The sequence below is a fragment of the Zosterops lateralis genome (genome assembly GCF_965231275.1).
Source record: "Zosterops lateralis genome assembly, chromosome: 8".
In the NCBI taxonomy this organism is placed as follows: Eukaryota; Metazoa; Chordata; class Aves; order Passeriformes; family Zosteropidae; genus Zosterops; species Zosterops lateralis.
Genome location: NC_139768.1, coordinates 18,693,024 through 18,715,768, shown reverse-complemented (window position 1 = coordinate 18,715,768; position 22,745 = coordinate 18,693,024). Strand labels below are relative to the sequence as shown.

General features: G+C 41.6%; 1 protein-coding gene across 1 annotated transcript in view; it reads right to left on the bottom strand.

The window, feature by feature from the left end:
* The window catches only part of RBM20 (RNA binding motif protein 20), a gene marked incomplete at its 5' end in the record, with an annotated part of 101,537 nt that overhangs the window by 13,854 nt on the left and 64,938 nt on the right, over positions 1–22,745 (bottom strand). The window contains 8 exons of the mRNA XM_083866807.1: positions 475–1,159; positions 1,962–2,041; positions 3,854–3,985; positions 4,915–5,058; positions 8,977–9,068; positions 9,419–9,510; positions 9,668–9,729; positions 11,337–12,516. Coding sequence (XP_083722933.1) covers positions 475–1,159; positions 1,962–2,041; positions 3,854–3,985; positions 4,915–5,058; positions 8,977–9,068; positions 9,419–9,510; positions 9,668–9,729; positions 11,337–12,516 — 2,467 coding nt within the window. The remainder of the gene's footprint in view (positions 1–474; positions 1,160–1,961; positions 2,042–3,853; positions 3,986–4,914; positions 5,059–8,976; positions 9,069–9,418; positions 9,511–9,667; positions 9,730–11,336; positions 12,517–22,745) is intronic.

Here is a 22,745-nt window from a genome sequence, read left to right as displayed (position 1 = left end):
TCCATCTCTGCAAAGTATCACTTAATTTCCAGAAAACTCAATCCTCCTCACTGGCAGTGGAAGCAGATGATGGATGCAGAAAGGGCAGCTATGGGGCATTCTGCACAGAGTTAGCAGGAGGACAATTGCCTCTTCACACACAACCTGCATGCAAATAGCAGACTGTCATTTGGTTTTGTTTTCAGCTGTCTGTCCCCATCCCCACGTTTGTTACCCAAAGGTTCTGTGCTAGACACAGAGTGATAATGTCCATATACCCAACACCACAACAGTGGTCTGCATGGTCTGGGCAAAAAACACGGACAAGATGACCTCCCAAGATGTCTTCTATGACCACATTTCCTGATTTTATCATGGAAACACATTTCAGATTGCTGGCATCACACCCACAACAAATGCTCTAAGGCAGTTCAGAAAATATATTACTTCAGCATTTACAATTCTTCTTACACATACTTTTAGATCTCTATTTACCTCGTTCTCAGAAGGTTTGGTTTCCTTCACATCACTGCCCTCAGCAGTAGCATCTTCTTGGTCTTTTTCAGCCTTCTTCACCTTATTCTTATCACTTTGTTTTTGCCTGGAGCTCTCAGATGCTTTGCTGTGCTTCTGATCAGCTGCCTCCTCCCTGGCAGTGTCCTCGCTGTAAGAATGCCTGCGTTCCCTTAACTTTGCCTCTTCCTTTCTCTTCGATCTTCCAGGTAAATCCTGCAGCTGCCTCTGAAACTTGTCAGATTTTGACTTAGAGGATTTTCGGTAATAATCATCTTCTCTGTTCTTGTAGCCAGCTAAAGTGTGAAGGGACCCAGGGGAACCAGTCCTTAAGTATTTTTCTCGGTGTCCTCTGCCTCCTTCAAGCCGTTCATCCAAATCAAACTTGTCCAGTTGTCGGGAATAATGTTTCCTCTCGTGTACCCACGTGTCAGTCCTGTCCCTCTTCTCATCCCCATTCTCTCGCCATTCTCTGCTATCTCTTTCCTCCTCCCGTCGAGAATAGGGGGACTGATCCCACGCCTCTCTCCCATTTCCCCAGTCGGTCCTGCTGGTCCCCAGGGGGCTGTGTGGTGAACTGCAGGAAGTGAAGCTGGGCGTGTGGGATCGAGGTGACAGCGAGCGGCTTATGGGGCTGCGGGAGCGGGGCCTCTCAGTGCCATACCTGCTGCAGGGGGAAAAGGCAGCTGTAACTGGCTGACCCACTGTTGGCTACCAATTCTTGTACACTGGAAGCTCATGGGGGCTGCCCCGGGGACTGCGAACCTGAGACCCCAGGCCTTTCACAGACATGCACTGCACAGCTGCAAACAGTGAACAGGAGAAAAGGCAGTGTCATAGCCACAGAGCTTAACTAAATCCCTGCAGAACTGTCAAGAATATATTCATTCATTCTTAAAAGTGTCTCATAGGGGTTTAGCATTAAAAGCTTATAATATGTTAATACCTTTACAATGACCCTAATGTGTGTACTCTTAATACTCACTCAGCTAGGGCATCTCTGACACAAAAGTGACAAAGGCCACCTGTTTAAAAGAGATGTTTTAGGACTGTGATTCCTCTCCAATTTTGCTGAAAGTTCCAGAAGTCAGAGAGATCAGAAATGTACCCAAATAATTTTAATCTGAACTGCCTCCTTCCCACTTGGTTTCTAAGCACCCCCAGCCTTTATGCTTTTCACTCAACAGGGAAGAGAGTGGAACAGCTTCATTTTTGTGCCCTTCACATGCCAGACATATTTTCTGAGACACAATCAGTAGGAAAGAGTTCTTTTCATAACATGCACAGTTTCAATTGGATTTCATTATACAGGCCCTGTACCAACTATTGAACTATATAAAAATATATCCTATTTTATAAGTGAAATCCAAATTAGGAAAGCCAATGAAATAAGAGGGAAGCACACAGATAATGCTTCTTTTACTTGCAGGTTTACAGACTTCCAGTTCCAAACTTTAGGGAAATTTTACCTGTCCACTTCACGCAGCAGGTCTCTCTCCCTCTGTGAGTGGATGTCCTGGATTATAGCAGCCACATTCTTACCTGGTTTCTAATAAAAACAAATACGCTGTTAAGCATGCTGCACTACTCTCTAAGCTGATACAGGTGATTCATCCTTCAAGGAACAGTATCCGTGCCTCATTCAATTGTACTATAACTAGAAATATTTCGTTTCAGTGTTGTAGTTACACTCTATTTTGCAGTTGTCTTCTCAACAGCACGATCAAAGCAGTAAAATGATACAAACGGAAAATTTGCTCCATTACGTTGTAGCACTCTCTCCTCATACTTGGCTGCTCTAACAGGCTTTGAAAACTAGCTTGTACTCAAACCTTGTTACACAATCACTACAGAGCATTTGCTAGGAACTGGATCTAAGAGGAAACAAAACAGACATTTTTTTTTTTCTGATACAGAATCAAACGTGTAGCAGCCTATCTCTGATCTTCTAGGTATGAAGTGCCTTCTCTTGATCTCCCAGTTACTAATTCTGGAGCATAGCTCTAAAGGACTATGTTTAGACAAGGAGAGCTTCAGACAAGCTAAGTGCAAGATGTATACTGGGGTGTTGATTACTCCTAGGTAGGATGCACTACATGGGCTGGAGTGCTTGCAATCCCTCAAACACTTGGAGCACACACAGATGAGTAACGTTATCATGCAGGAACTCAGCAGTTTGTAGCAGTATACAGCTCATGCATATTTCCCTCTTTGTATTTTTATTTGCTTTCTTTCTTATGCAAAGCAAAATAATTCCATGACCTGAAAAACTGTCATTGGAAGAGCAGAAAAATCTTCCTGGAATCTAGGCAAACTATCACATTCTCCTGGGTAACTCCTGCCTCTCTGTCAAGATGCACAATCTCCACCACCTAACATCTGAACCCCTCCCGGTACCACATTAGGACAGTCTGCCCTGATTTACTAACTTTTGGCAACTCCTTTTAAGTCTCCTTAAACTAGTGTACACATACAGGAGAGAAAAAAGCTTTTCCAAAGGTCAAGCCTGACCATCTGAGTTCCTTGATTTTTTTCCCAAAGGGTCATAAAAGAACCCTTAACATTAAATTGGAACATTACAGAGCTGTTCTATGAAATAACTTTGTGCTGTGTTAGGTAATATAATACGGAGCTTTTAAGCTCTGCATTGCCAGTTCTGGTCCAAGCCACCATGAAATGAAATTACTCTCTTAGCAGTACATGGCAATATATAAGCCTCTATAAATGCTTTCACAAGAGCAGTGATCTTTGGGCATCACTCAAATATCCACAACAGAAGTGGCATGCACTCTACAGAAAGTCTGAAGAATATTGCTCTGGTTTGACTCTATGTTAAAAAAAAAAAAAATAAAATCTTGTTTTACAACTTATAACAAGAAATAAAAATAAATCAGTGTGCTGTTTAGTCCTGTTACCAGTGCTTGGTGTCAAGACTGTGCTATGGCTCAAGCACGGAAGCAGTGAAAAAAGCATTGTTCTGGGTTTAATGCCTGACTGAAAGGATAGAACCATCTTATTTTTGTTGACATGTTGTATCTTACACATGGCTGTGCTTTAGACTTTTGTTAGACCAAGCAATGTAGGGAGCCTGCTCACAAGGAAGCTCTGAAGGGAGTTTTGAAATAATGGTATAAAAGGATCTGAGAAAATGGGGTCTCTTGCAAGAGTTACAATTTAGAATAAGAGCAAGCAGCTAAGCATAAAAGATCGATAATATTCATTCATTAATTTATCTTTATTTCTTGTTCCATAATATTAAAGCATTAATTAGAAATCAGTAATCGGCAAGAATCTTTTAAAAATGTATTCTCCAGATGCGCCATGGAAAATCGCATAATTTGATCAGGAATGACCATCTTACCTTCAGCTGCAATTCCTTGTATCTTTTAGACATCCTAATAAGTAACTTGTCATCATTTATCATAGCAGGTTTTTCTTTGTAGTACTGTACCATGGCTTGGGCTGCTTCACTGTAAGCCATTTCCAAAAAGGCCTAGCACAAATGAAGAGAACTTTACAATCTATTACATAATTAAAAATACAAAGTATAAGAGAGAAAAGGCAGCACAATAAATTTTCTCTGGATTCTTTTGATGCAAAATATCTTGATAGTACAAAATGGTAGCTCTCCAGGCCTGAAGCTGAAATGATAACACCCAGTCCATTTCTCAGTCTTTCTTTAACTGCAAATAATGGTTTCCAACCAGCTATTAAAGCCAATATGTGACCTTAGAAGCTGGTTCAGTTAAAAACTAAATGACTGGCATCTAATCGTTCTTGACTGGCAGTGTTCAAAGCCAGGCTGGATGGGGCTCTAAGCAACCTGTTCTAGTGGAAGGTGTCTCTGCCCATAGCAGGGGTTTAGAACTAGATGGTCTTTAAGGTCTCTTCCAACTCAAACCATTCTATGATTCTGTGACTTTTTAAACATTACCATCTCAAACATTCTCCACTGGCATGGATTCTATATCCATCCATTTTGTCTGCTGCAGGAATGTGAGAGAAGATATTCTATTCTTACCAGCTTACACCACTGGTACACTTAAACTACTTAGGGTAGACTTAAGCTACTATAAAGAACAAGAGAAGTCTGAAAGTAACCCTAACAAATGGCTGAGAGAAGGCAGGAAGTAATTAATTTAAAAAACCCAAAAAAACTAGTGAAAGTACAGTTTTATGAAAATTTTTCCTTGACATTGCTGGGATTTTTAAACAAGAACTTGTTTAGATGTGTTCATGTTTACATCCTCATCTAATTCAGCGACCACCAACTTTTTTTTTCACTTTGAGAGCAGGCTTCATATATTTAAGTTTCTATTACTAAGTAAGTGGTTTCCTCCAAAGACTCTGTCTTCATGTCTTGATATCTTTATGTCTTTATGCCAATAGATGTCAACACTAGTAACCCCAGATGTACAGTACCTGATTAGTAGATTTCATGAGGATATAGTTGGTGACCTTTCCAAATGGGAGGCCCAGGTTAATGACATCATTCTCTGTGCAGCTTCCCTCAGGGAGGTTGCAAATGTGAACAACTCGACCCAGTGTAGATTTCCTCTGGGGAAACTAGGAAAAAAAACCCAACTCAAACCAATGTTTTTATGTCAGATATTCTCTCCACTAGATAACATCTTACATTTCTGCAAAAAATGAAATTATCTGCTTTGTGTACCTGCTATTAAGAAAAAAAATATTCTTTAAAAACTTGCATTTTAACATCCTGGTTTAGAAGTACAAATGGAAAGGGAAATGTTTAGCTGCAGTGCAGGCTGCAATGGAGTCTCCATCCCTGGACTTTGCGAAGTCCAGAGAGGATTTAGAGAAGGGAGACTTTCCTTCAAACAGGATCAACAATATTACTGCAAAAACTGACTGCTCATTGCAGTGCTTGCTCAATTTATGGATATTGGAAATCAGTTTATCTGGATGTTCAGGATGGCAGGGACTAAATTTAAATTCAGTTCTTCTTCATTGAACAGACCGAGCCAGGGGTAAAAGTGATTCCAGTTAACTTGTGAGAGGACACACAGCTGTACCTGGGGTTAGAAAACCTGCTACTGTCCCTTCTCACTGCAACAACACACAGGAGGAGGGCCCAGTGAGCACTGGACATGCAGGGAGGCAGAGCTCGTGAACTGGGCTGGCACAAGCACAGAGCACTGGAGTGCTGATCACTTCCCAAGGGTGGAAGTCTATTTTAGAGTGCTGGGGCAGTTCTGAAAGAGCCACCCATCTCCCTGGCATGGCAAGCAGGCTCTACGCTCCCTGGGCAAAAGGCATCAGGGTGCAGCCAGGGAGAAAGTTAATTTACCATAGCTAATGACAAGCAAAACATCAATCACATAGGATTAAACCTTTCCAGACTACCTCTATGTTTATGACCTCTGCATTAGGATTTTACTGAAGAAGTAACTCTACCTTCAATTAAAATTGCGCCATTCAAGGGAAGATTCAAATCATGTAATCTTGTGGGATCAAGTTCACCAGAGCCATCACAAATGTTTGGCTTGTCAGCAAGTTCACAAGTTACAGAGCTAATGTTATCTTATTTACACCTCCATCCTGTTGCCTTCCCTCCAGACTTCACCATTTAACCATTTGTGTGCTTTTGCTGCATTAGGATGCTGCATTACACAGTGATCTGCTACTTAGCTTGCATCTCACAGAGCCCACCCAGGTGCATAACGTAAGTCAAAGCAGTGCAAAAGTCCAGAAGTAAGGTATTTTTTCTGGCAGAAAAATAACAAAGACCTGATCCTGAAAAAAAGATGAAGCAACTCAAGTCCTATTGAACAGAAAAGGTAGTGATGTCTGCACACATCTGGCAAGGCAGCATGTAGCACAGAACAGAAGAACACTACTACAGCTAGAGGAAAAGGAAAAGGAAAGATCAAATGCAGTGGCAGTGTAAGAACACCCCAGGTCACCAGTCATCTTCTGTTTGTTTTGTTAGATCTGTTAAAAGATGGTATGTGAGAGTCTATTGGACTAGAAAGGCTCAGCTCTTCTCTGCCTTGGCTCCAGAGCCCATGTTCCCACACACAGCCCTCAGCACATTAAATCAAACAACTGTAAGACGTTGCCACTTCCCCACAACTGGCAATGCTTAAATTAAAATGCTATGCCATAAACCTGCTGTAGTTCTTGATTGAGAAGTGGTCACATACTCATGCCAGAAGCCAACAGGCTGTACCAAGCAATAATCTTGTCAGCTGATTGCAGTTAAACTGGATCCATTCATTAAACTGAGCTGTAAATCATGGCCAGAAAAGGAATACACACCTTCCATATCTTCAATCAGGAAGTTAGAAGAGCTGTTGCATGCCAGATGTAACTTTCAATAAGACTCAGTTAACTTTCTTTGCAACCAATATCTACCAGGGGTTACTAATGCAGTTGCATGGCTATTACAAAAAAACAAATTAAAAAAAAATTATGCACAGCAGAAAATGTATCTGATATTATTTGCAATATTATTTCACCCATCCAATTTGGTGATTTCTTATTACAGCTGCTCTTTTTAAAATTCGTTGCTGTTGTTGTTTCTTGCTTTCTAAATTCTTTATCCTTTTCTTGAGCTTCACATGAATTTTTTCTAAAGGTAGTAAGAAACTGCCAATCTCACCCCTCCAGGGCTAATGGCTCTCCATGCCCAAGTGAAGACTGGTAGTACTTGCCTTTTACAGAGGGATAGAGTTATTTGCAGATGGACAGCACAGAGCAAGCTCTTCCAGAAATCTGAACACTTTGTTTATGATTACACGCAGGGTCAAGTGTAATCTCCTACTGCTCAGTTAAATGGCAGCAGCTTAGCTGAAAGTGAATACTACCGTGCAAAGGTGTAATAAATTATAAACCACCTGGGTTGCAGAGTGAATGACAGCTGGCAAACTCAGTCTTAACACCTCTAATATAGCTCCCTGTTCATCCAATAGCCTTCTGAAGAAAAAAGGGATTTACAGCGTCCAGGAAAATCAAAGTTATTGTTTCTTTTTATGTCTCAAAATACTGCAAGTCATTCAGAAGAACTTCTTCAGGCAGCTTAAATGATAAATAGTGACAGATTCTAAAGAGAAATGACACTGGTATTAGCAGTAATTTCATTTGTTGTGAAGCTGACAGACATGATGAAAAGGAACATTCCTCTGCACCCACTGCTAGTCCACCTCTGACCTTGGAGACAGCTGTCATGAGCAGCTCTGCTCTTTGCTTGCCTGCACTCACAGTGTCTGTGACAGGCAGAAGCTGAAACCCCTTCAAATAACCTCTTGCACAGTAAAACTGCACAGTAGAAAATCGGTTGGATTAAGGAAATCTGGGGACCTTTCTGCAAGCAGAGCCTGATGTGAACTGGAGTGCCACAGGGACACAACTCAGCCTGGCTTTCAGAGTGTCTGAGACCACATCAGGAGAGACATATACATAAAAGTTAACAAGGTGAAAACTTGAACCCCTGGATTACTGCTGCTATTCCATGAACGCCTGAACATAAGTCCTTGGTGTGTCTAGTTGTAGCTTTCTGATATGTGATGAGTTTCATTTTAACCTAACAACTTCATATTTTCATTATTAATATGGTTTACTTTTATTTGTCTTTTTTTTTTTTTTTTCCTTTTAAAATGTTTCTGCTGTGTCAGTGTAAGAACCTCTTTTAACTTTGGTTCTTTTTTCTGGCATTTTTTATTATAGAGCCAGGAATTCAAGTGTGCATTAGAGCAATATAACTGAGGACCTGCATTGAATACAGGGCAGGGACTAATAAACCTGAACCATGGAAGGCTCCACATCAAAGCAAACTTGCTGAAAGGCTACCAATGACAGCAGAGGATATAAATACTACACTAAAATAAACTAAGGAAAAGTTAATCCAGTATAATGAACTGATATGGGACCTCCAGGCAAATAACACTGAAGCTGCAGCCACTGTCTTTGCCACTATTGCTACCTGGGGCAAGAACCTCAGCATGAGAGAGGTAGAGAACAATTGCTACAAATAAATAACCAGAGAGACAGAAGGTTGCTTGATGGGGTCAATACTGAAGGTAACTGAAAACTAATCAAAGTCTTCATTCCAAGATGAAGCTGACCATTCTGGGTCAAAAAGATTCAGACAATGGGGGAAAAAAGTCAAGGGAAAACACACACAAACCTATTTACCCACCTCCCCAAATAACTCTGACATGCAAACAACTTTTAGCACTGGGAAAAAAAAAAAAAAAAAAAAAAAAAAAAAAAAAAAAAAAAAAAAAAACACAACAACACCCACAAAAACACCAAAAAACAAAGCAAAACAAAAACTACAATCAAGTTCATATTTGGTCAAAATCAGAAGCATAAAAGAACTGCAGGGAAGTTGAAATAACAGAGTGGATGTTCAGATTATTGTCTAAAATAAAGCCTTCAGGGTTTTAATTCCAGTAAGTAGAAGTGGCTTCTACAAGAATCTCAACACAGACATCAGCTTGCTTAGGTACTCACTCTTACCCCTGATGGAGAAGAAGAAAATGTAGGACCTGGCTGGCCAAAGGATCTTGCTGGTGTGGAGATAAAAGATGCGCCAACATTTGGTGGATAATCTATATAATGGATTATACACATTTCATTAAAATCTTGGCTCATATTAATTGCATTAATGTGCTCAGTAAGCAATGCCCCATTTACATTGTGATAATTTCATAGCCTCTAGACCAAATTATACACTGTTTTGTTGTAGTATGAAAACAAGTTATTTTTTGAAAGAAAAATAAATTCATATTTCAAAGGGCATAGTACTGGCTTTCAGTCTTTTTTGTGCACAACTTCTCAAAAATTTTCCTTGGAAAATTTTATCACATTTCATTTTAAAAATATGGTTCTCAGAGATTGGTTTCCCTTTCAATTAAAAACAAAAAAAGTGTTTTTAACTATTGCACATACAACTATTCACCTTCGATGCTAGATGGATTGAAAACTGCTGCATTATTTGGTGATAAATGCAATGTTCCATCTGCTGAGCTTAACATACACCGGATACCAGTGCTGGAAAAGAAAGAAAAGAACTTTAAGAACACGCATGATGTGCCAAAAATATTAAAGCTTAATTGTTAGGCAGTAAACTTCCAGCAGAAAACCACTGAAGTAAGGAATACTCTGTTAGCAATTCAGTTTGAAGAATTCACTTTAAAACAGTACTTACTTATCTGAAAAAGCCATACATTTTTGGATGTGAAGACTTCCCTTAACGTGCTGATCCCAGTCCTATGTTGAAACAAAGAGATGATGAACACAGGAAAAATCCTGAGACAAATTTACAAAAGATTATTCCCCCATTCAGTTTACCTTATTCTAAAAGCAACACTGAGATGCTGAAGATGAAACCGTGTGATGTCAGAGCCAAGCACACCTTCGACCATGCATTTACTGATTTGTTATTCGAATGTTAAATTATCAGTTACTTTACAAAAGGAAACCTTTTCTGTATTATCTTTTAAATTCAATATATTTCTAGTATTGAAGTTATTTCACTCTTGCTGAAGACCTCATCCTGCAAGGTGCAAAGCACCCTCAACTCCTGCAATGTCCATAAAGGAGGTGTTCAGCATTCAGGGCAGCCAGGACAGTGTTTATTTCACTAGATCAGCAACATTTGTCAAAGTACATTTAACTATTTACATTTCCATGATCCAATTGAGGCAGTGCATTAAACACCAACTAACAGATCCCCCAAAACTCATTGCAGTGGCATTCTCCCTGCCCTTTTAAAGTGTATAATGAAAAAAATGTCCAGCATGCCCTAGACAGGGCTACTTCAGCCCAGCCCTGCAAGCTCCAGTAACCAAAGCAAAACTTTTTGCAAGCAGTTGCTAAAAGGGTAAAAGGTAAATATGAAAGCAAATATATTCAAATATCCCAAATCCCCAGGGTGTGTAGGAATCAGGTACTATTTAATTTGCTGGCCATTTTCCTTCCTACATACATGATGTTATAATTTTATTGTCAGGCCACCATCAGCATGAGAACACATGCCATTATGGTTATGTGCTGGTCCTGTGATGTGAAAGAAAAGGTCATGAGGACTTGTTGATGAGCAGGGTTCACCACAAGGCCAGAACAATCATGGATGGCTGTAGGGCTCAGAGGGCCACTTAAGTGGCCTTCTCCAGACCTGACCTATATAACGTGACCAACAACACACTGCCTGGGAAACTGGGAAGCTGTTTCTTGACGGTGAGGTCGAATTTGGAGCACACAGAGAAGTGCTCAGAGAAGTGTAGTACAGTCTGTACCCACATGTGATGAGCAGCTTCTTGCTTTCAGGTCAAAGTCCCAGGGGACCTTGGGCCCAAAATTTTCTTGTGAGAGACAAGGAAGAAAAAATTCCTACACAGAAATAGTTAATTTTATCCAAATAATTTTATCAAAAAAAGGTTTGTTTAAGCAAGCTGTTTCGATGAGGCTGTAAGGGGGAAGCCTTTGAGATCAGAAAAGGAGAAGCAGATGAAACTACATATGTGGGGTTGCAACACTGGCTTAAGTATAGGGGAATCAGCTTCAAGCTCCAAGCCCATGAGATGCACTATGATCTCGTCTCAAACCTCACATTTCTCACATAAGTGCTGTAATCTCACCATCTTCCACGGCAGGATGTGGAACAAAACCAGATCTCGAAGCCCCAGCAACTGCCGTGAAACAGATCTGCCATACCCTCAGCAGAACTATGGCCCTTTGTTTCTGCATCTCTCAGGGCACCTCTGTGGTGATGGACACTGGCAGTGAGGGATGGCATGAGCTGGTGGCCAGATCAGTCACCTGACAGCCTATTCAAGGCTCTGAACCGTGCCCAGGGACACCCTCAAACCACTCACCTTCAGATCGAAGATCTTCTTGTCGCACAGGGCGCAGATGTGGGGGAAGTGGAGAGGGGCCACGCCGCGGAGGTCACCGAGCTGGTGTGGCAGCAGGGAGCGGGTGGGCAGATCGGGCGTGCCGCCACTGCGCTCCTCCTTCTGCCTCATGCGAGGGCTGCCGAAGCTCTGCGCGCTGTGGTTGAGGCGGCCGAAGGCAGGGGGGGCGGCCGTGCTGAACTTTGTGTCAGGTGTCGGCTCTTCGGGGTTGTACAGCTCGTTTCTTATTTCATACTGCTGCTGACTCGCTGACGGCCACAGGCTGTCACCGGGCATGAGGTCAGGCTTGTTTTGGCTGGGGAAATTAGGGATATTTTCCCACTGGTTGCTTGTACTGCTGCCATGTAAGACAGGGCCGGGATCTCCTTTCGGATGGGAGCCCGTGTGTGGGTCGCTGGGGAAGGCCCGTGCTGCCCCATGCTGTGCTGCTGCCCCGTAGGACTCCTTGGGAAACGTCGCTGTCGCCTCATGCTGCAGCTGGCCCGGAGCCCCGAAGTGACTGTCGTAGCGCGACCCTGCTGCTGAGGTGGCAGTGTGGGTGCCACCAGCAAGGAAGCTGTGCTGGCTGGACTGTTCCCCCTCCGAGGCAAATGCCTGAGAGGCGGCAGTGACGACGTTTTGCTTGCTGTACTCATAAAAGCCCCCTGCAGCAGTAGATGTAGAAGCACCTGCCTTGTTGAGACCCACCACCACCGGTTGCTGGCCAGAGGTCGGAGCCATAACACCTCCAAAGGGATTCATGACAATTGCGTTGGGGGCCTGGGCCTGGACAGCTCCCAGACCTCCCCCTGGGGTGGCTAAGGCCGGGCCCTGGGCAGGAAATGCAATTCCACCGGAGGGGAACCTCGTGCCGGCGATGCCGGGCCCCTGGGGCGGGCCTGCGCTGTGGCCCTGCGGGGCGTTCAGCACCGTGGGGTGCCTCAGCTGGTTGAAGAGTGGCTGGGACATGGCCACTTTGGAGAGCACCTGGTTGAGGACAGTGGCAGCGGCCGGGTTGTTGGTGACAGCGGTCTGAGCCAACTTCAGCCTGTGGAGCGTGAGCTGTGCCTGGAGCTGCGCCAGCTGCAGGCTCGCCGGCGAGGGGAGCAGGGGGCTCGGGGCGCCGACAGAGAACGGACTCTTCTCCAGGAGCTTGGCAGCGCTGCAAAGGATCAGCATCTGGGTTAGCCAAATTCACCCCATGCCTACCTACGCTCACCTTCTGTTAAAGCCCAGCACGGCATACACAGCCACTTCCAGAGATTTAGTGTATCCAAACTCAGGGAAAGCAAAGGGGTGACTGAGAATGTATCCATAGCGGGCCATCTTCCCTTCCAAATCTGCTGCCACATCTCTTTCAATCAAAAAGTTAAATGGTAGACAACTATGCCAAAGATCTTGCTCTAAAACTCTAATTTTATCCCTCATCAGCCTCTGGATCAGAGCTTCAACTCATTTTAAGTACCCATAGGATTTATGCTTCTAATGAAGACCAGGAATGGAGGCCATACAGGCCCTCCCACACCATCCCCAAGTCAGCAATTTTTCCCCTTTCCTGCACTTTGTGCAACCTCCAGCCTCCCTGCTGAGACATCACTGATCCTGACTGATTTTGTGGTATCACCATTGTTCCCTTTTCCCACATAGCAGGGGGATGTGAAGAAAAAGGCATCAAATAGGATTTTAAAGCCAGCCTCACAGGTATTTCTCACCTAGCACATCTGGCTGCATAAAGCAAGATGAAATATTCCACATGCATTTATTCTAATTGTTTACAGTTCTTGTGTTACTAATCTGCACAGCAGCCTGTTCTGTAACAAAGCCTATAGTTTCCCTGCTGAGTAAATGCAAATATAGAGGAGGGAAAAAACTGAATGAGAAGCAACTACAAACAGGCTGCCCTGAAGAGTTTTCCCTGCCCAGCTGGAACAAAAACTGAAGACAAAAATTCTGCAGTGCCAGCTGGTGAAAATCAAGGTCTTTATACTTCCTAGAAATAAGAGGTATACTGAGTGTTGTCCTTCAAGTCTCATATATGGGATGAATAAATTACTGAATTGCCTGATTGAATTCCAGAGCTGGGAAAATAGGACATGAATTTTTCAGGCATATGGTGGTTCCTTGCTTTGGGAAACACCTTTGAGGCATCTCACCAGTTCACAGCACCACCACCAAACCATCATACTATCATTTTCATGCTCCTACTGGAAAAATATTATCCTTCATTTTCCACCTCTGCTCACAGACGGCACAATTACTCAGTGCATTACAAATGGCTGTCCATTCTAACAGTGGGAGCAGAGAGCACTCACACAACAGGGATGTAGTCCAAAGCTCAATTAATTTATATGTAAAAATGTATTGAGTTTCAATTGAGGCCTTTCAAAGTAGCAGGAACTATGCATCAACCACCACACAACCCTCACTGTTAATAATTGGCCAATTTGCTAAACTGCATGGATGAAGCTGTAGTTAATGATAAATGTCTTGTCAGCATGCTACATTTGAAAACCACAAATTAGGAAAACATCTGCTTAAATCCAAAGTATGACTAAGAGAAAATGAATGGGTTTCATATTTAACATTTAACTTCCACTAGCAACTGCAAGGCACATCTGTCTCCTAAAATACAAAACACCGTTTGGATAAATGCATCATTATGTAATGACACGACTCCCTGCCAGCACAGGCTGACACCAGTGCTCAGCTTCAGAGCTGAGGTGCCTTTTATTTTCCCATGTGGTTTCCATCACTTACCCTCTGACTTGCACTTACAATCCAGTTTGCTGTAAATTTGATTATGGATGACAGTCAGGGCACAACTACAGTCAAAACAACATGGAGGGCCTCACAAACCCCAGCCCAGGAGATCCTGAGGACCCACAAAAGCTGCTGAGGCGTGCATGTGCTGAGAGGGGCTCAATGAGCAGGGGATGCCACAATGTCACACGCACTGTCACTGCCACTGGGGGACATGGCATGGCCTTGTGCCTAGGCTGTATTGTGCCACCAGCATCTGGAGTGTCCTGACTCAGGGTGTGTTTTCTGGCATTTACCACAGTCCTGACAACTGTTTCATTTTATGACTAGTTATATCCTTCGTTCTTTAAGTAGCTGCAAAACTTTTTAAAAAACTTTTACAAAGCATGCAAATAAGGTCTGCCCAGTGGTCTCAAAAAGAAAAGCCAGCAGCATATAATGTTTTCAGCTCAGGAGCCACAGATGACTCCTGTTCCCAGCAATCTAATTCCACTATGCTGCAAGCCTACGCAGCAGTGTGCTTATCCCAACAGCTGCAGCCAGTTCCCAGCTCTGGTGGCTACCTGCTGGACACAGGCACAGCCTCCCTCTCCAGAGAAACCATCTCACTTGACACTGCCACAAGCCCTGAAGCTGCCTCAGCCTCCTCATATTTTGACCAAGTTTGGAGCACTGCTTCCAAGAACCTGCAACCCCGGCTGGGCATGCCCTGGGTGCTGGCTCCCCAGTTCTGCACTCGCTACCAGGATCTCCTGCTGGGTATGGGGAAGGCAAGGCCAGGAGTGCCCTGCACAGCTGCACTACCAATGCTCTGGCCACTTCAGACCAACCGGCTTTTGACCCTGCTGTAGAGCAGGGCAGCACCAGCTCCCTGCGCCTGCTGGCTTCATCCCTGGATTGCAAGCCAGCAGTCCAAACCAGGGAAATACTGGCACTGCGGGAAACCTTACCAAAAATGAACATTATATGAAGAAGCCACAGCCTCAAATCCACTAAGAGAGGGACAGAACAAGAGGGAACAGCTGTTCCCATGCACCACTAGGTTTGGAAATGGTCAAACTTTCAAAATCCGTGTCTGTTATGAATTTCCAGATTTCAGGGTGTTTCAGGTTGCAAAGTTTATCCTCCCACAGCAGAAACAGAATATTTTATCATCTAACCAAAGCAAAGAAGGAAGTGCTTGTTCTTGGGTCAGCGGCAGATGGAAGGTTGGAGAGAAGTTGTACATAAAGCATCTTTTAGAGAGACACCCAGATTTGAAGATTTCAATACACGGCACAAGAGATACACCGGGCCAGCACACACAACTTTGAAAGTTTCTTCCTATTCTACCACCACAGTGTTTATGTATTTGATAACATAATTTCGAAAATAATCTTGCTACAGGCTTACTAATCTACTGGAAAGTGCAAACACAAGTATTTTGTGGGTGCCATTCCCCATTTGGACATACACACCTCCCACCCCCAGCTGATCCTCAGGTTACTAAAAGGCAGCCCCCACCTGCTTGTGGGGGGTCTCAGCCACAAGATGGTTGAAAGCAGCTGAATGAAGCTCTCATTCTCCATCAAGCACTCAGGGAATTGGCCTGCGTCAGACAGAGTCAGCTCGATCCCGTGCAAAACATTCCCGATTATAAGGTCAGCAATGTAAAAAGTAAACAGAAGTTGTCCTCTGCAATTATTTATTTAACACCCGCTGTACAGCTGGCCTACACCAGCACCACCAGGAACGCCAGAAATGAGCTTTCTTTGCTAAAATAATGACAGGCAGGAGTGCTGCTGCACAGTTTTGACAAAGAAATCCATAGCCCAGACAAGTTTTCACACAGTTCTGAGAGACAGGAGTTGAAAATGTACATTGATATCGCAGCACTCACAATGGGATTGCAAACACTGGCAAGGTCATATCACCATAAATCAATTCAGCCCACCTGCTATCCCTGTAATCTTTATTATGCTTTTAGTATCCAGGAACAGTGTCAGAGGTAAAGTATCTAGATGACTGGATCATTTGAGCAATCCTGTCTACCAGAGTGATGAAAAGATTGACCACAAAACATGTCTATTAGAACAGACCAACAACCTGGAGCTTGATTTTCAACTGACAAAACTAAGGGTTTCAAAATGCTGCCCAGCACCTTTCCAAATTAAGAAAGAAATAAAAAACTCTGGACTAATAAATTGATTATCTGAGTTGCAACTATTTATATACTCAAAAATATTTGAAATGCTGCAAAAGGTGTGAATTTGAATACTTAAAAATAAAAAAGACTAATTCATAGCAGTGCAGAATTTTTCTTGCATCTTCTATGAATCTTGCATATCTTCTAAGATTTTTGCATTCTCTCCCCTGAGACATGTCTTTACATATAATTACACCTACCTGCCAAAATATTTGCATGAGAAATTTTTAATAACTTTTGTTCCAAAATGTGCCCTTTCTTTTCCCAAGCAGTCTGCATTACTATGTTAAAGCTTCAGAATTAAAATGACAAGGACATTAACATACCCAAGAATTCTAGACGTATCATCATTCTGCATTAGTACTGTATTAGATTTGAATGTGTGCAGTAGCATGCTGGTTTTTCTAAAGCTGCTTCTGAATCAATTTTTTTAATAGCTAGCAAACTTTAAATTTATGATCCAGGGCTCCTGAATACACCACACAGAACCATTTCCTAATTATGCAAGCATAAAATCATTCTGTTATGAAGAAATATGAACATCTTTTCCGAGTAATGTATCATTTATGCGAAACATATTGGTCTGCCTTCTCTAAACTCATTCAAAACAATTGCCACTGTACTAAAAAGGCAAATAAAAATGCCTTAGAAATATACACATCAACTGTTTGATGATGTAGCTGGCAAGATATTAGTGGTAGATGTAACTTTCAAATTAAAATGCATCATTTGACAGTACTTCATTAAAATTACATGTTTGTATGTGAGGACAGAATCCAACCTCTTGAACACAAGGGAATGACAATGTCTTATTTCAAACATCGATAGGAGTAAAGACAAAGTCCAGCAAACTCCACAACATATATTAACTATAATAGAAAATAATTACTATAATTACATTTAATATAATGCTGTTTTGCTGACCCTATTAATAATATAGGATCTACATTCATTTTTCTTTCTTGAATAAATCCAGCACTTATACAACAAAGACTGGAGCCTTGGTTAAAAATGAACTCTGGAAAATTTTCCTATACCGTTAAAATGTTTCTAGCTGACAGTAAATAATTGCTCACTTTCCCTTCAGCTCCACAAGAAGGTGGGGTTTCTTGTTTGGTTGGTTGGGTTTTTTGGGTTTTTGTTTTGTTGTGTTTTTTTTTTTTTTTTTTTTTTGAGTAAAATGAATTTCTTGGTCAGAAAAGCTTGGAAGGACTGCTGAAAGGAGAAAATCCTTCACCTTTATAATTTAAACTCTGAAATCATCTACCACCAAACTTTTTTTTTCCTGAGTTCTGATCAGAAATGATAAAAAAAGAGATCATGTTTCTCAGTAAGTTCAGCTAATGATGGGGAGCACTAAAAACCTTAAGCTACTTTAATACACGTATAAGCTGCAAGTAAAACCCTTCTTATCCCAAATAACGATTTCTAAAGCCTTCCATTACACCACTGAGAGAGGAAAATAAAACATCAGCCAACGTATACATGTGCCTTGCCAAGTGAGTCTTGCATATTTGGCAATGTTAAATTCTACTATCCAGACAATTATCCAACCTAACAGTTATCTGGAAGATGAAATGTAAAATGTTATCACAGAGCTGCTAACTCTGACGTTTACAAAGCTAATGAGAGTTAAGTGCTTTCCTCCTACCAAGAGTCCTGCTTGTGTGAAACTTTCAAGCCAAAAGGTTCTCTTGCCAGGCAATTTTCCCTGAGAAAGGAGCAAGACAAAAGGGCAAAACACAGTAGCTTTGTCTTGGATAACAGTTCTTTGTTGTGATCACAGAAATAAAATTGGAAGTGATCTTAGGAGGGTGGTTATAGACCAGTTCCTGAAGTGAGATCAAGTTGAACTCAACCACTCAGGACATATTTGTTTAATCTGCTCTTAGGAAGCTTCTTTGGTGGATATTTCATGATCTTCAGAGATAATTAATTGCTCAAATCCCCTTAATTTTATACAACTTTTCCAAAGCCTATGGTGGCTGGCTGCTGACACCCTAAGCCCATCTTCCCATGCACACAGAGAAGGGCTTCTCTTACCTTCCTGTAGCTGCTGCTATCATATCTTCTCTGCAACCATCCCAGCTCCTTTCTCTACACATTTTGTGTGCTGCGTTTGTTTGCAATCCCAGGTTGATTGCTTTTCTTTATAACAGGACAGCCCTGTGGTTCCCTGTTACATCCAACCCCTTTCCTGAAGGGATATTGCCCAGATATGCTGGTTGGGAGGAATGTCGGGTACTCAGCTGGTCTGACTTCCCACACAATAAGGGCTAGCTCAGTCCTTGCTTCTTTTGACTGTCCAATGGATTAATTGTATTACCATTTCACTTTATCCTCATCAATATTGCATCCACATTATGGCAGATTTGGTTTGTCAGAATTACTCTGAATTCCCACGGTGCCTCCAGAGCACTTGTAAATCCTCTCCTTTTGACACCAATTGCAAATTTAATGGATACTTTGCTCACCCAAGCTATCAGTGAAGGTGTCGAATAAACTAAGGACTGTTCCAAATAAGGAAACTGGTGCGCTTTCCATTTTCTTTCCAAATACCAGTAAGGTGTTCAGGCACATTATCCACCTTGAAGCTCTGCTTCACATGCTTAGGAGACCATGTTTTTTCCTCCCTGACAGTCACATCTGCTAAAAAAAAAGAAAAAAAGAAAAAAAAAAAAAAAAAGAAAAAAGAAAAAAAAAAAAGAAAAAAAGAAAAAATCATACTTGCAAGAATAAAAAGGTGGATCACCTCTGGTGAGTCTGATTTCTTATTAACAACTCTTGCTTTATATTTCTGGGGAAGTTGTCTCAGATTGTTGTCTGCAATCAATGACACGTTCTGGGTTCTTTGCAACAACATTTGTTTCTATTTCATTCAGCTCCTGAATCCACTGCCGTAGAAAACAGTTGGCACTTACAACACAAGAATAATACCAGGTACCACCCAAGTCTGTGCTGGCCATCATGTTTCCTGTATATGTTACTCAGTACATATTTTATCCTGAAACTATGCTTTTTATATTGTGTGGAACTCCAGATTGCATACTGGGCTTATTTCTGCTTTCCCCCATGCAATGCATCTCTCCATAAACATTTAGTTAGGTAAAGTTCAGCTCTTTTTAAGTAAAGCACATAGTCTAGCAAGTGTACTACCTAAACCCAAGGCTCTAAGTCTTAATTTCCAAAACCTGGGAAAGTTATCATATTGTTTCATGATATTTAAATGTTGCTTGGTTTTGATGATGTGCCACGGTATGTCAAAGATGTCTCTGAGCATTACTGTGCACATAGGAACATTGGTCTATATTTTAAATTTCAGTAGGCAGCCATACTAATTCCTTTAGATATACTGCAAGCATCTAGCTGCAACTGCTTCCCAAGGAAAAGTAATCCTTTATTTACTAAAATTAAAGAACTATATTTTTTGAAGTGTATTTTAAATGTATGCTAAAACCCGTCAGAAATAGCTATGGCACCAGATCAGTGCCCTCAGTAACATGTTGCAAAGTTCTAAATTAGCAGAGAAATCGTGTCACAGCTTTGTGGAGTTTTCAGGGCTTGCTGTGGCAGTCTGGCAGTGCCATGCTGCCTGTTCCTGCCTCCCCAGCACACTACCTGCAATAACTCTTGTAAACTAGGCTTCAAATACCCTTTACTGACCAAAGTCCTGGTTGGTTGGATGATCCCTGCAAACCAGCATCCCAGGAGGGATCCTGTAAGGAGGGGTGTTGGCAGACCCCAATAACTTGGGACCCCAACAGCCATTGGGCCCTGCGCAGATGGTGGTGATGAGGTGCTAAGTGCCCGTGTCCCAAACCCCTCCTGCTCCAAGCTGCCAACAGAATAGCCCTGCAGATTTGCCTGGGGCCGAGGAGCACAGAAGGTCTTTAGGGGGATGAAAAGCAGGAGAAAAAGTGGTATGGACCACAGTGCAAATCCATAGGGTGAGCAAAAAGGCAGGGACAAGGACTAGTATTGGCACAGCCAGGTAACTCTGTTGGGAACAGGGCAAGTGGCTCCAGCAGATGCACCGCGGCTCTGGGGCACTGCAGCTCTGCCGCACGGCCCCATGCTCCCGCTCTCCTCGCGGAAAAAACGGGATTCTGAGGGGAATGGATTTACAAAGCTTATTTTAATGTAATGAAGAAAAGAAAACGCAGACTTTAAAAAAGAAAAAAAAACAAGTCAGAAACCGTTTTAAGGTTTTCACATAAGCGCACAGACAAATGACCAACCGAAAAATAATCCTTGACGTATAGTATTTACTACAAGAGATATTACAGTAGTATCTCACCACACCTCCTGCTAATGTGTTCTCTGCATGGCATTGTTAACCACTACAATAATAATAAGTTTGAATGTATCAATATCTTGCAGTGCCTGGAGGCACAGCTGTTTTCATTTGTATGTTGAAAGTAGGAGCCATAATGTGGTAGGCAGATAATTCCTCATTTGAATAAGCCATTTCTATTTCACAGTAATGTAAGACAATATAAAAGCCCTTCTACCAAGGTAATATCTTCAGTTTGTAGATAGGAAAATGACATATAACTGTGGAAAGGGTAGAGTATGAGAAAGGATTTTTATTTCTAAAGTAGCTTCACTTGTGTTCAAAGAAAGGATTGCCATTTATGGGGGAAAAAATTAAACTCTCCTTTTATTTTTAAATATTAGTGCCAATGATACACTTGAAAATTTTAATGAAAAAGCATATTAGTAAAACTAAGTCTCTGGCAGAACATTACTGACACAGGCTACAGAAATCACATGCAAACCAGAGGTCTTCTGTTTGGACCCTAAGTCAGCCAAAAAGTGACAGCTTGTGACTACAAGTCACCCAGGAGCATCACAATCATTTCAGAATTGATCTAGTATCACCATCTCTACCTAAAAGTTGTTTACATGCTATGTGCTACTAACCAACATAGCACATGAGTGCACGAGCAGAAATGCTGGAATAGCTCCTATCGAAGTGGCCGAGATGATTTACTTTCTCTTTACTGCTAATGTTGAAATGTTGCAATTTAAAGTAACAAATTAAAAAAAAAAAAACAAAAAACAACACAACCAAAGCCCCCAAAGCTCCAGTTATTTGTCAATCAGATTTATGATTACAAAACCAGAACTTCTGTGGATTTCTTAAGATATATATATATTCCACAGCTATATACTTCAGCCTATTTTTCAGTTTTCTTTTTATGTGTATTTTAAAACAAGATAAATGTTATAAATTGCTATCGTTTAGGTACTCACACTACTGGTGTAAGCAGTGTACACACTACTGGTGTACATAAATTATACATGAACTTGTGACGCCCCAATTTAATTCAGCTGTTACTGAAGCATGCTGCAAAGCCTTTCCTGATTTCACTGTAGCAAGAGCAATGCTCCTGTATCCCTTCTTGGTTATATTTAATTTAAGCATAAAACATCAAAGAAGTTTGCTTTCTTTCCATGATCTCTTTGAAATCAGCCTTTAATACTAGGCCATAATATTCATATTGTTACACAGAAGTAATATACAGTCTATTTTAGCCTAGAACCTTTCATTATCTGTTTTGCAATGAATGTTGCTCACTGTTTTCTTTAATGCATTCCAATTTCTATGCTAAAGAAATTTAATGTGAATCTTAAAAGATATATAGGAGGTTTTCTTTAATTTTCTTATGTTAGAGGAAACAGTTGTATGAATCAGACCTGAGCATGTTTCTTCTGGCAGAACACAGCCTGTGCCAGAGCTGTTGCAACTCTTTGGCTTTGAGAAGTTAGATTTAATGTCTTGAATAATAAACTGCCATTCAATCACCCTTGTGAAACAAAACATAAAACAGGACTGTGCTTATATCTTGAACAGGAACCAAAAGAGTTTTCCACAAAGGAAACAAAATTGGAAGAGGCATTCTGTATTAAATAACATGAGTTATTTTGTCCTCTCTTTCTGTTTGCCTTCAGTATTAATTAGGAGTAACTGACAGTTAATATGCTCCAAGCACTGCACGGTAAAATTGATTAGTATACTAAGACAGAAAATAAGAACCAGTTTTTGATGAAAAATATCAAGTTTCAGAGCACTGCATGTGGCAGCTGTGAGGAAGGAAAAAGTGTGAAGATATTAACCTACCCCCAACACTGAGCTGGGCATTTGCCCAGTGCTGCTGACAGAACTGTCAATGGAGACGGCCGGCCACTACCTTTTGGTGAAGTACTGCCTTATTTCCTCTTAATTTTTGCTTGGTGGTTTGTCCATTTTTATATAATGGACAAATAATAATAAACTATAATGCATATGCTCCGTTCAGTAGCTGTTGTCTAAAAGTCTAAGAAGCTTATATGACGGAAGAAAAATAAGCTTTTACTTATCCCACTGGCCTGCACAGCAGATGTTACACCTTGTGTTATTGATGTATCTTTTAACTGCAAAACAGTCAGGACCCAGATTCATT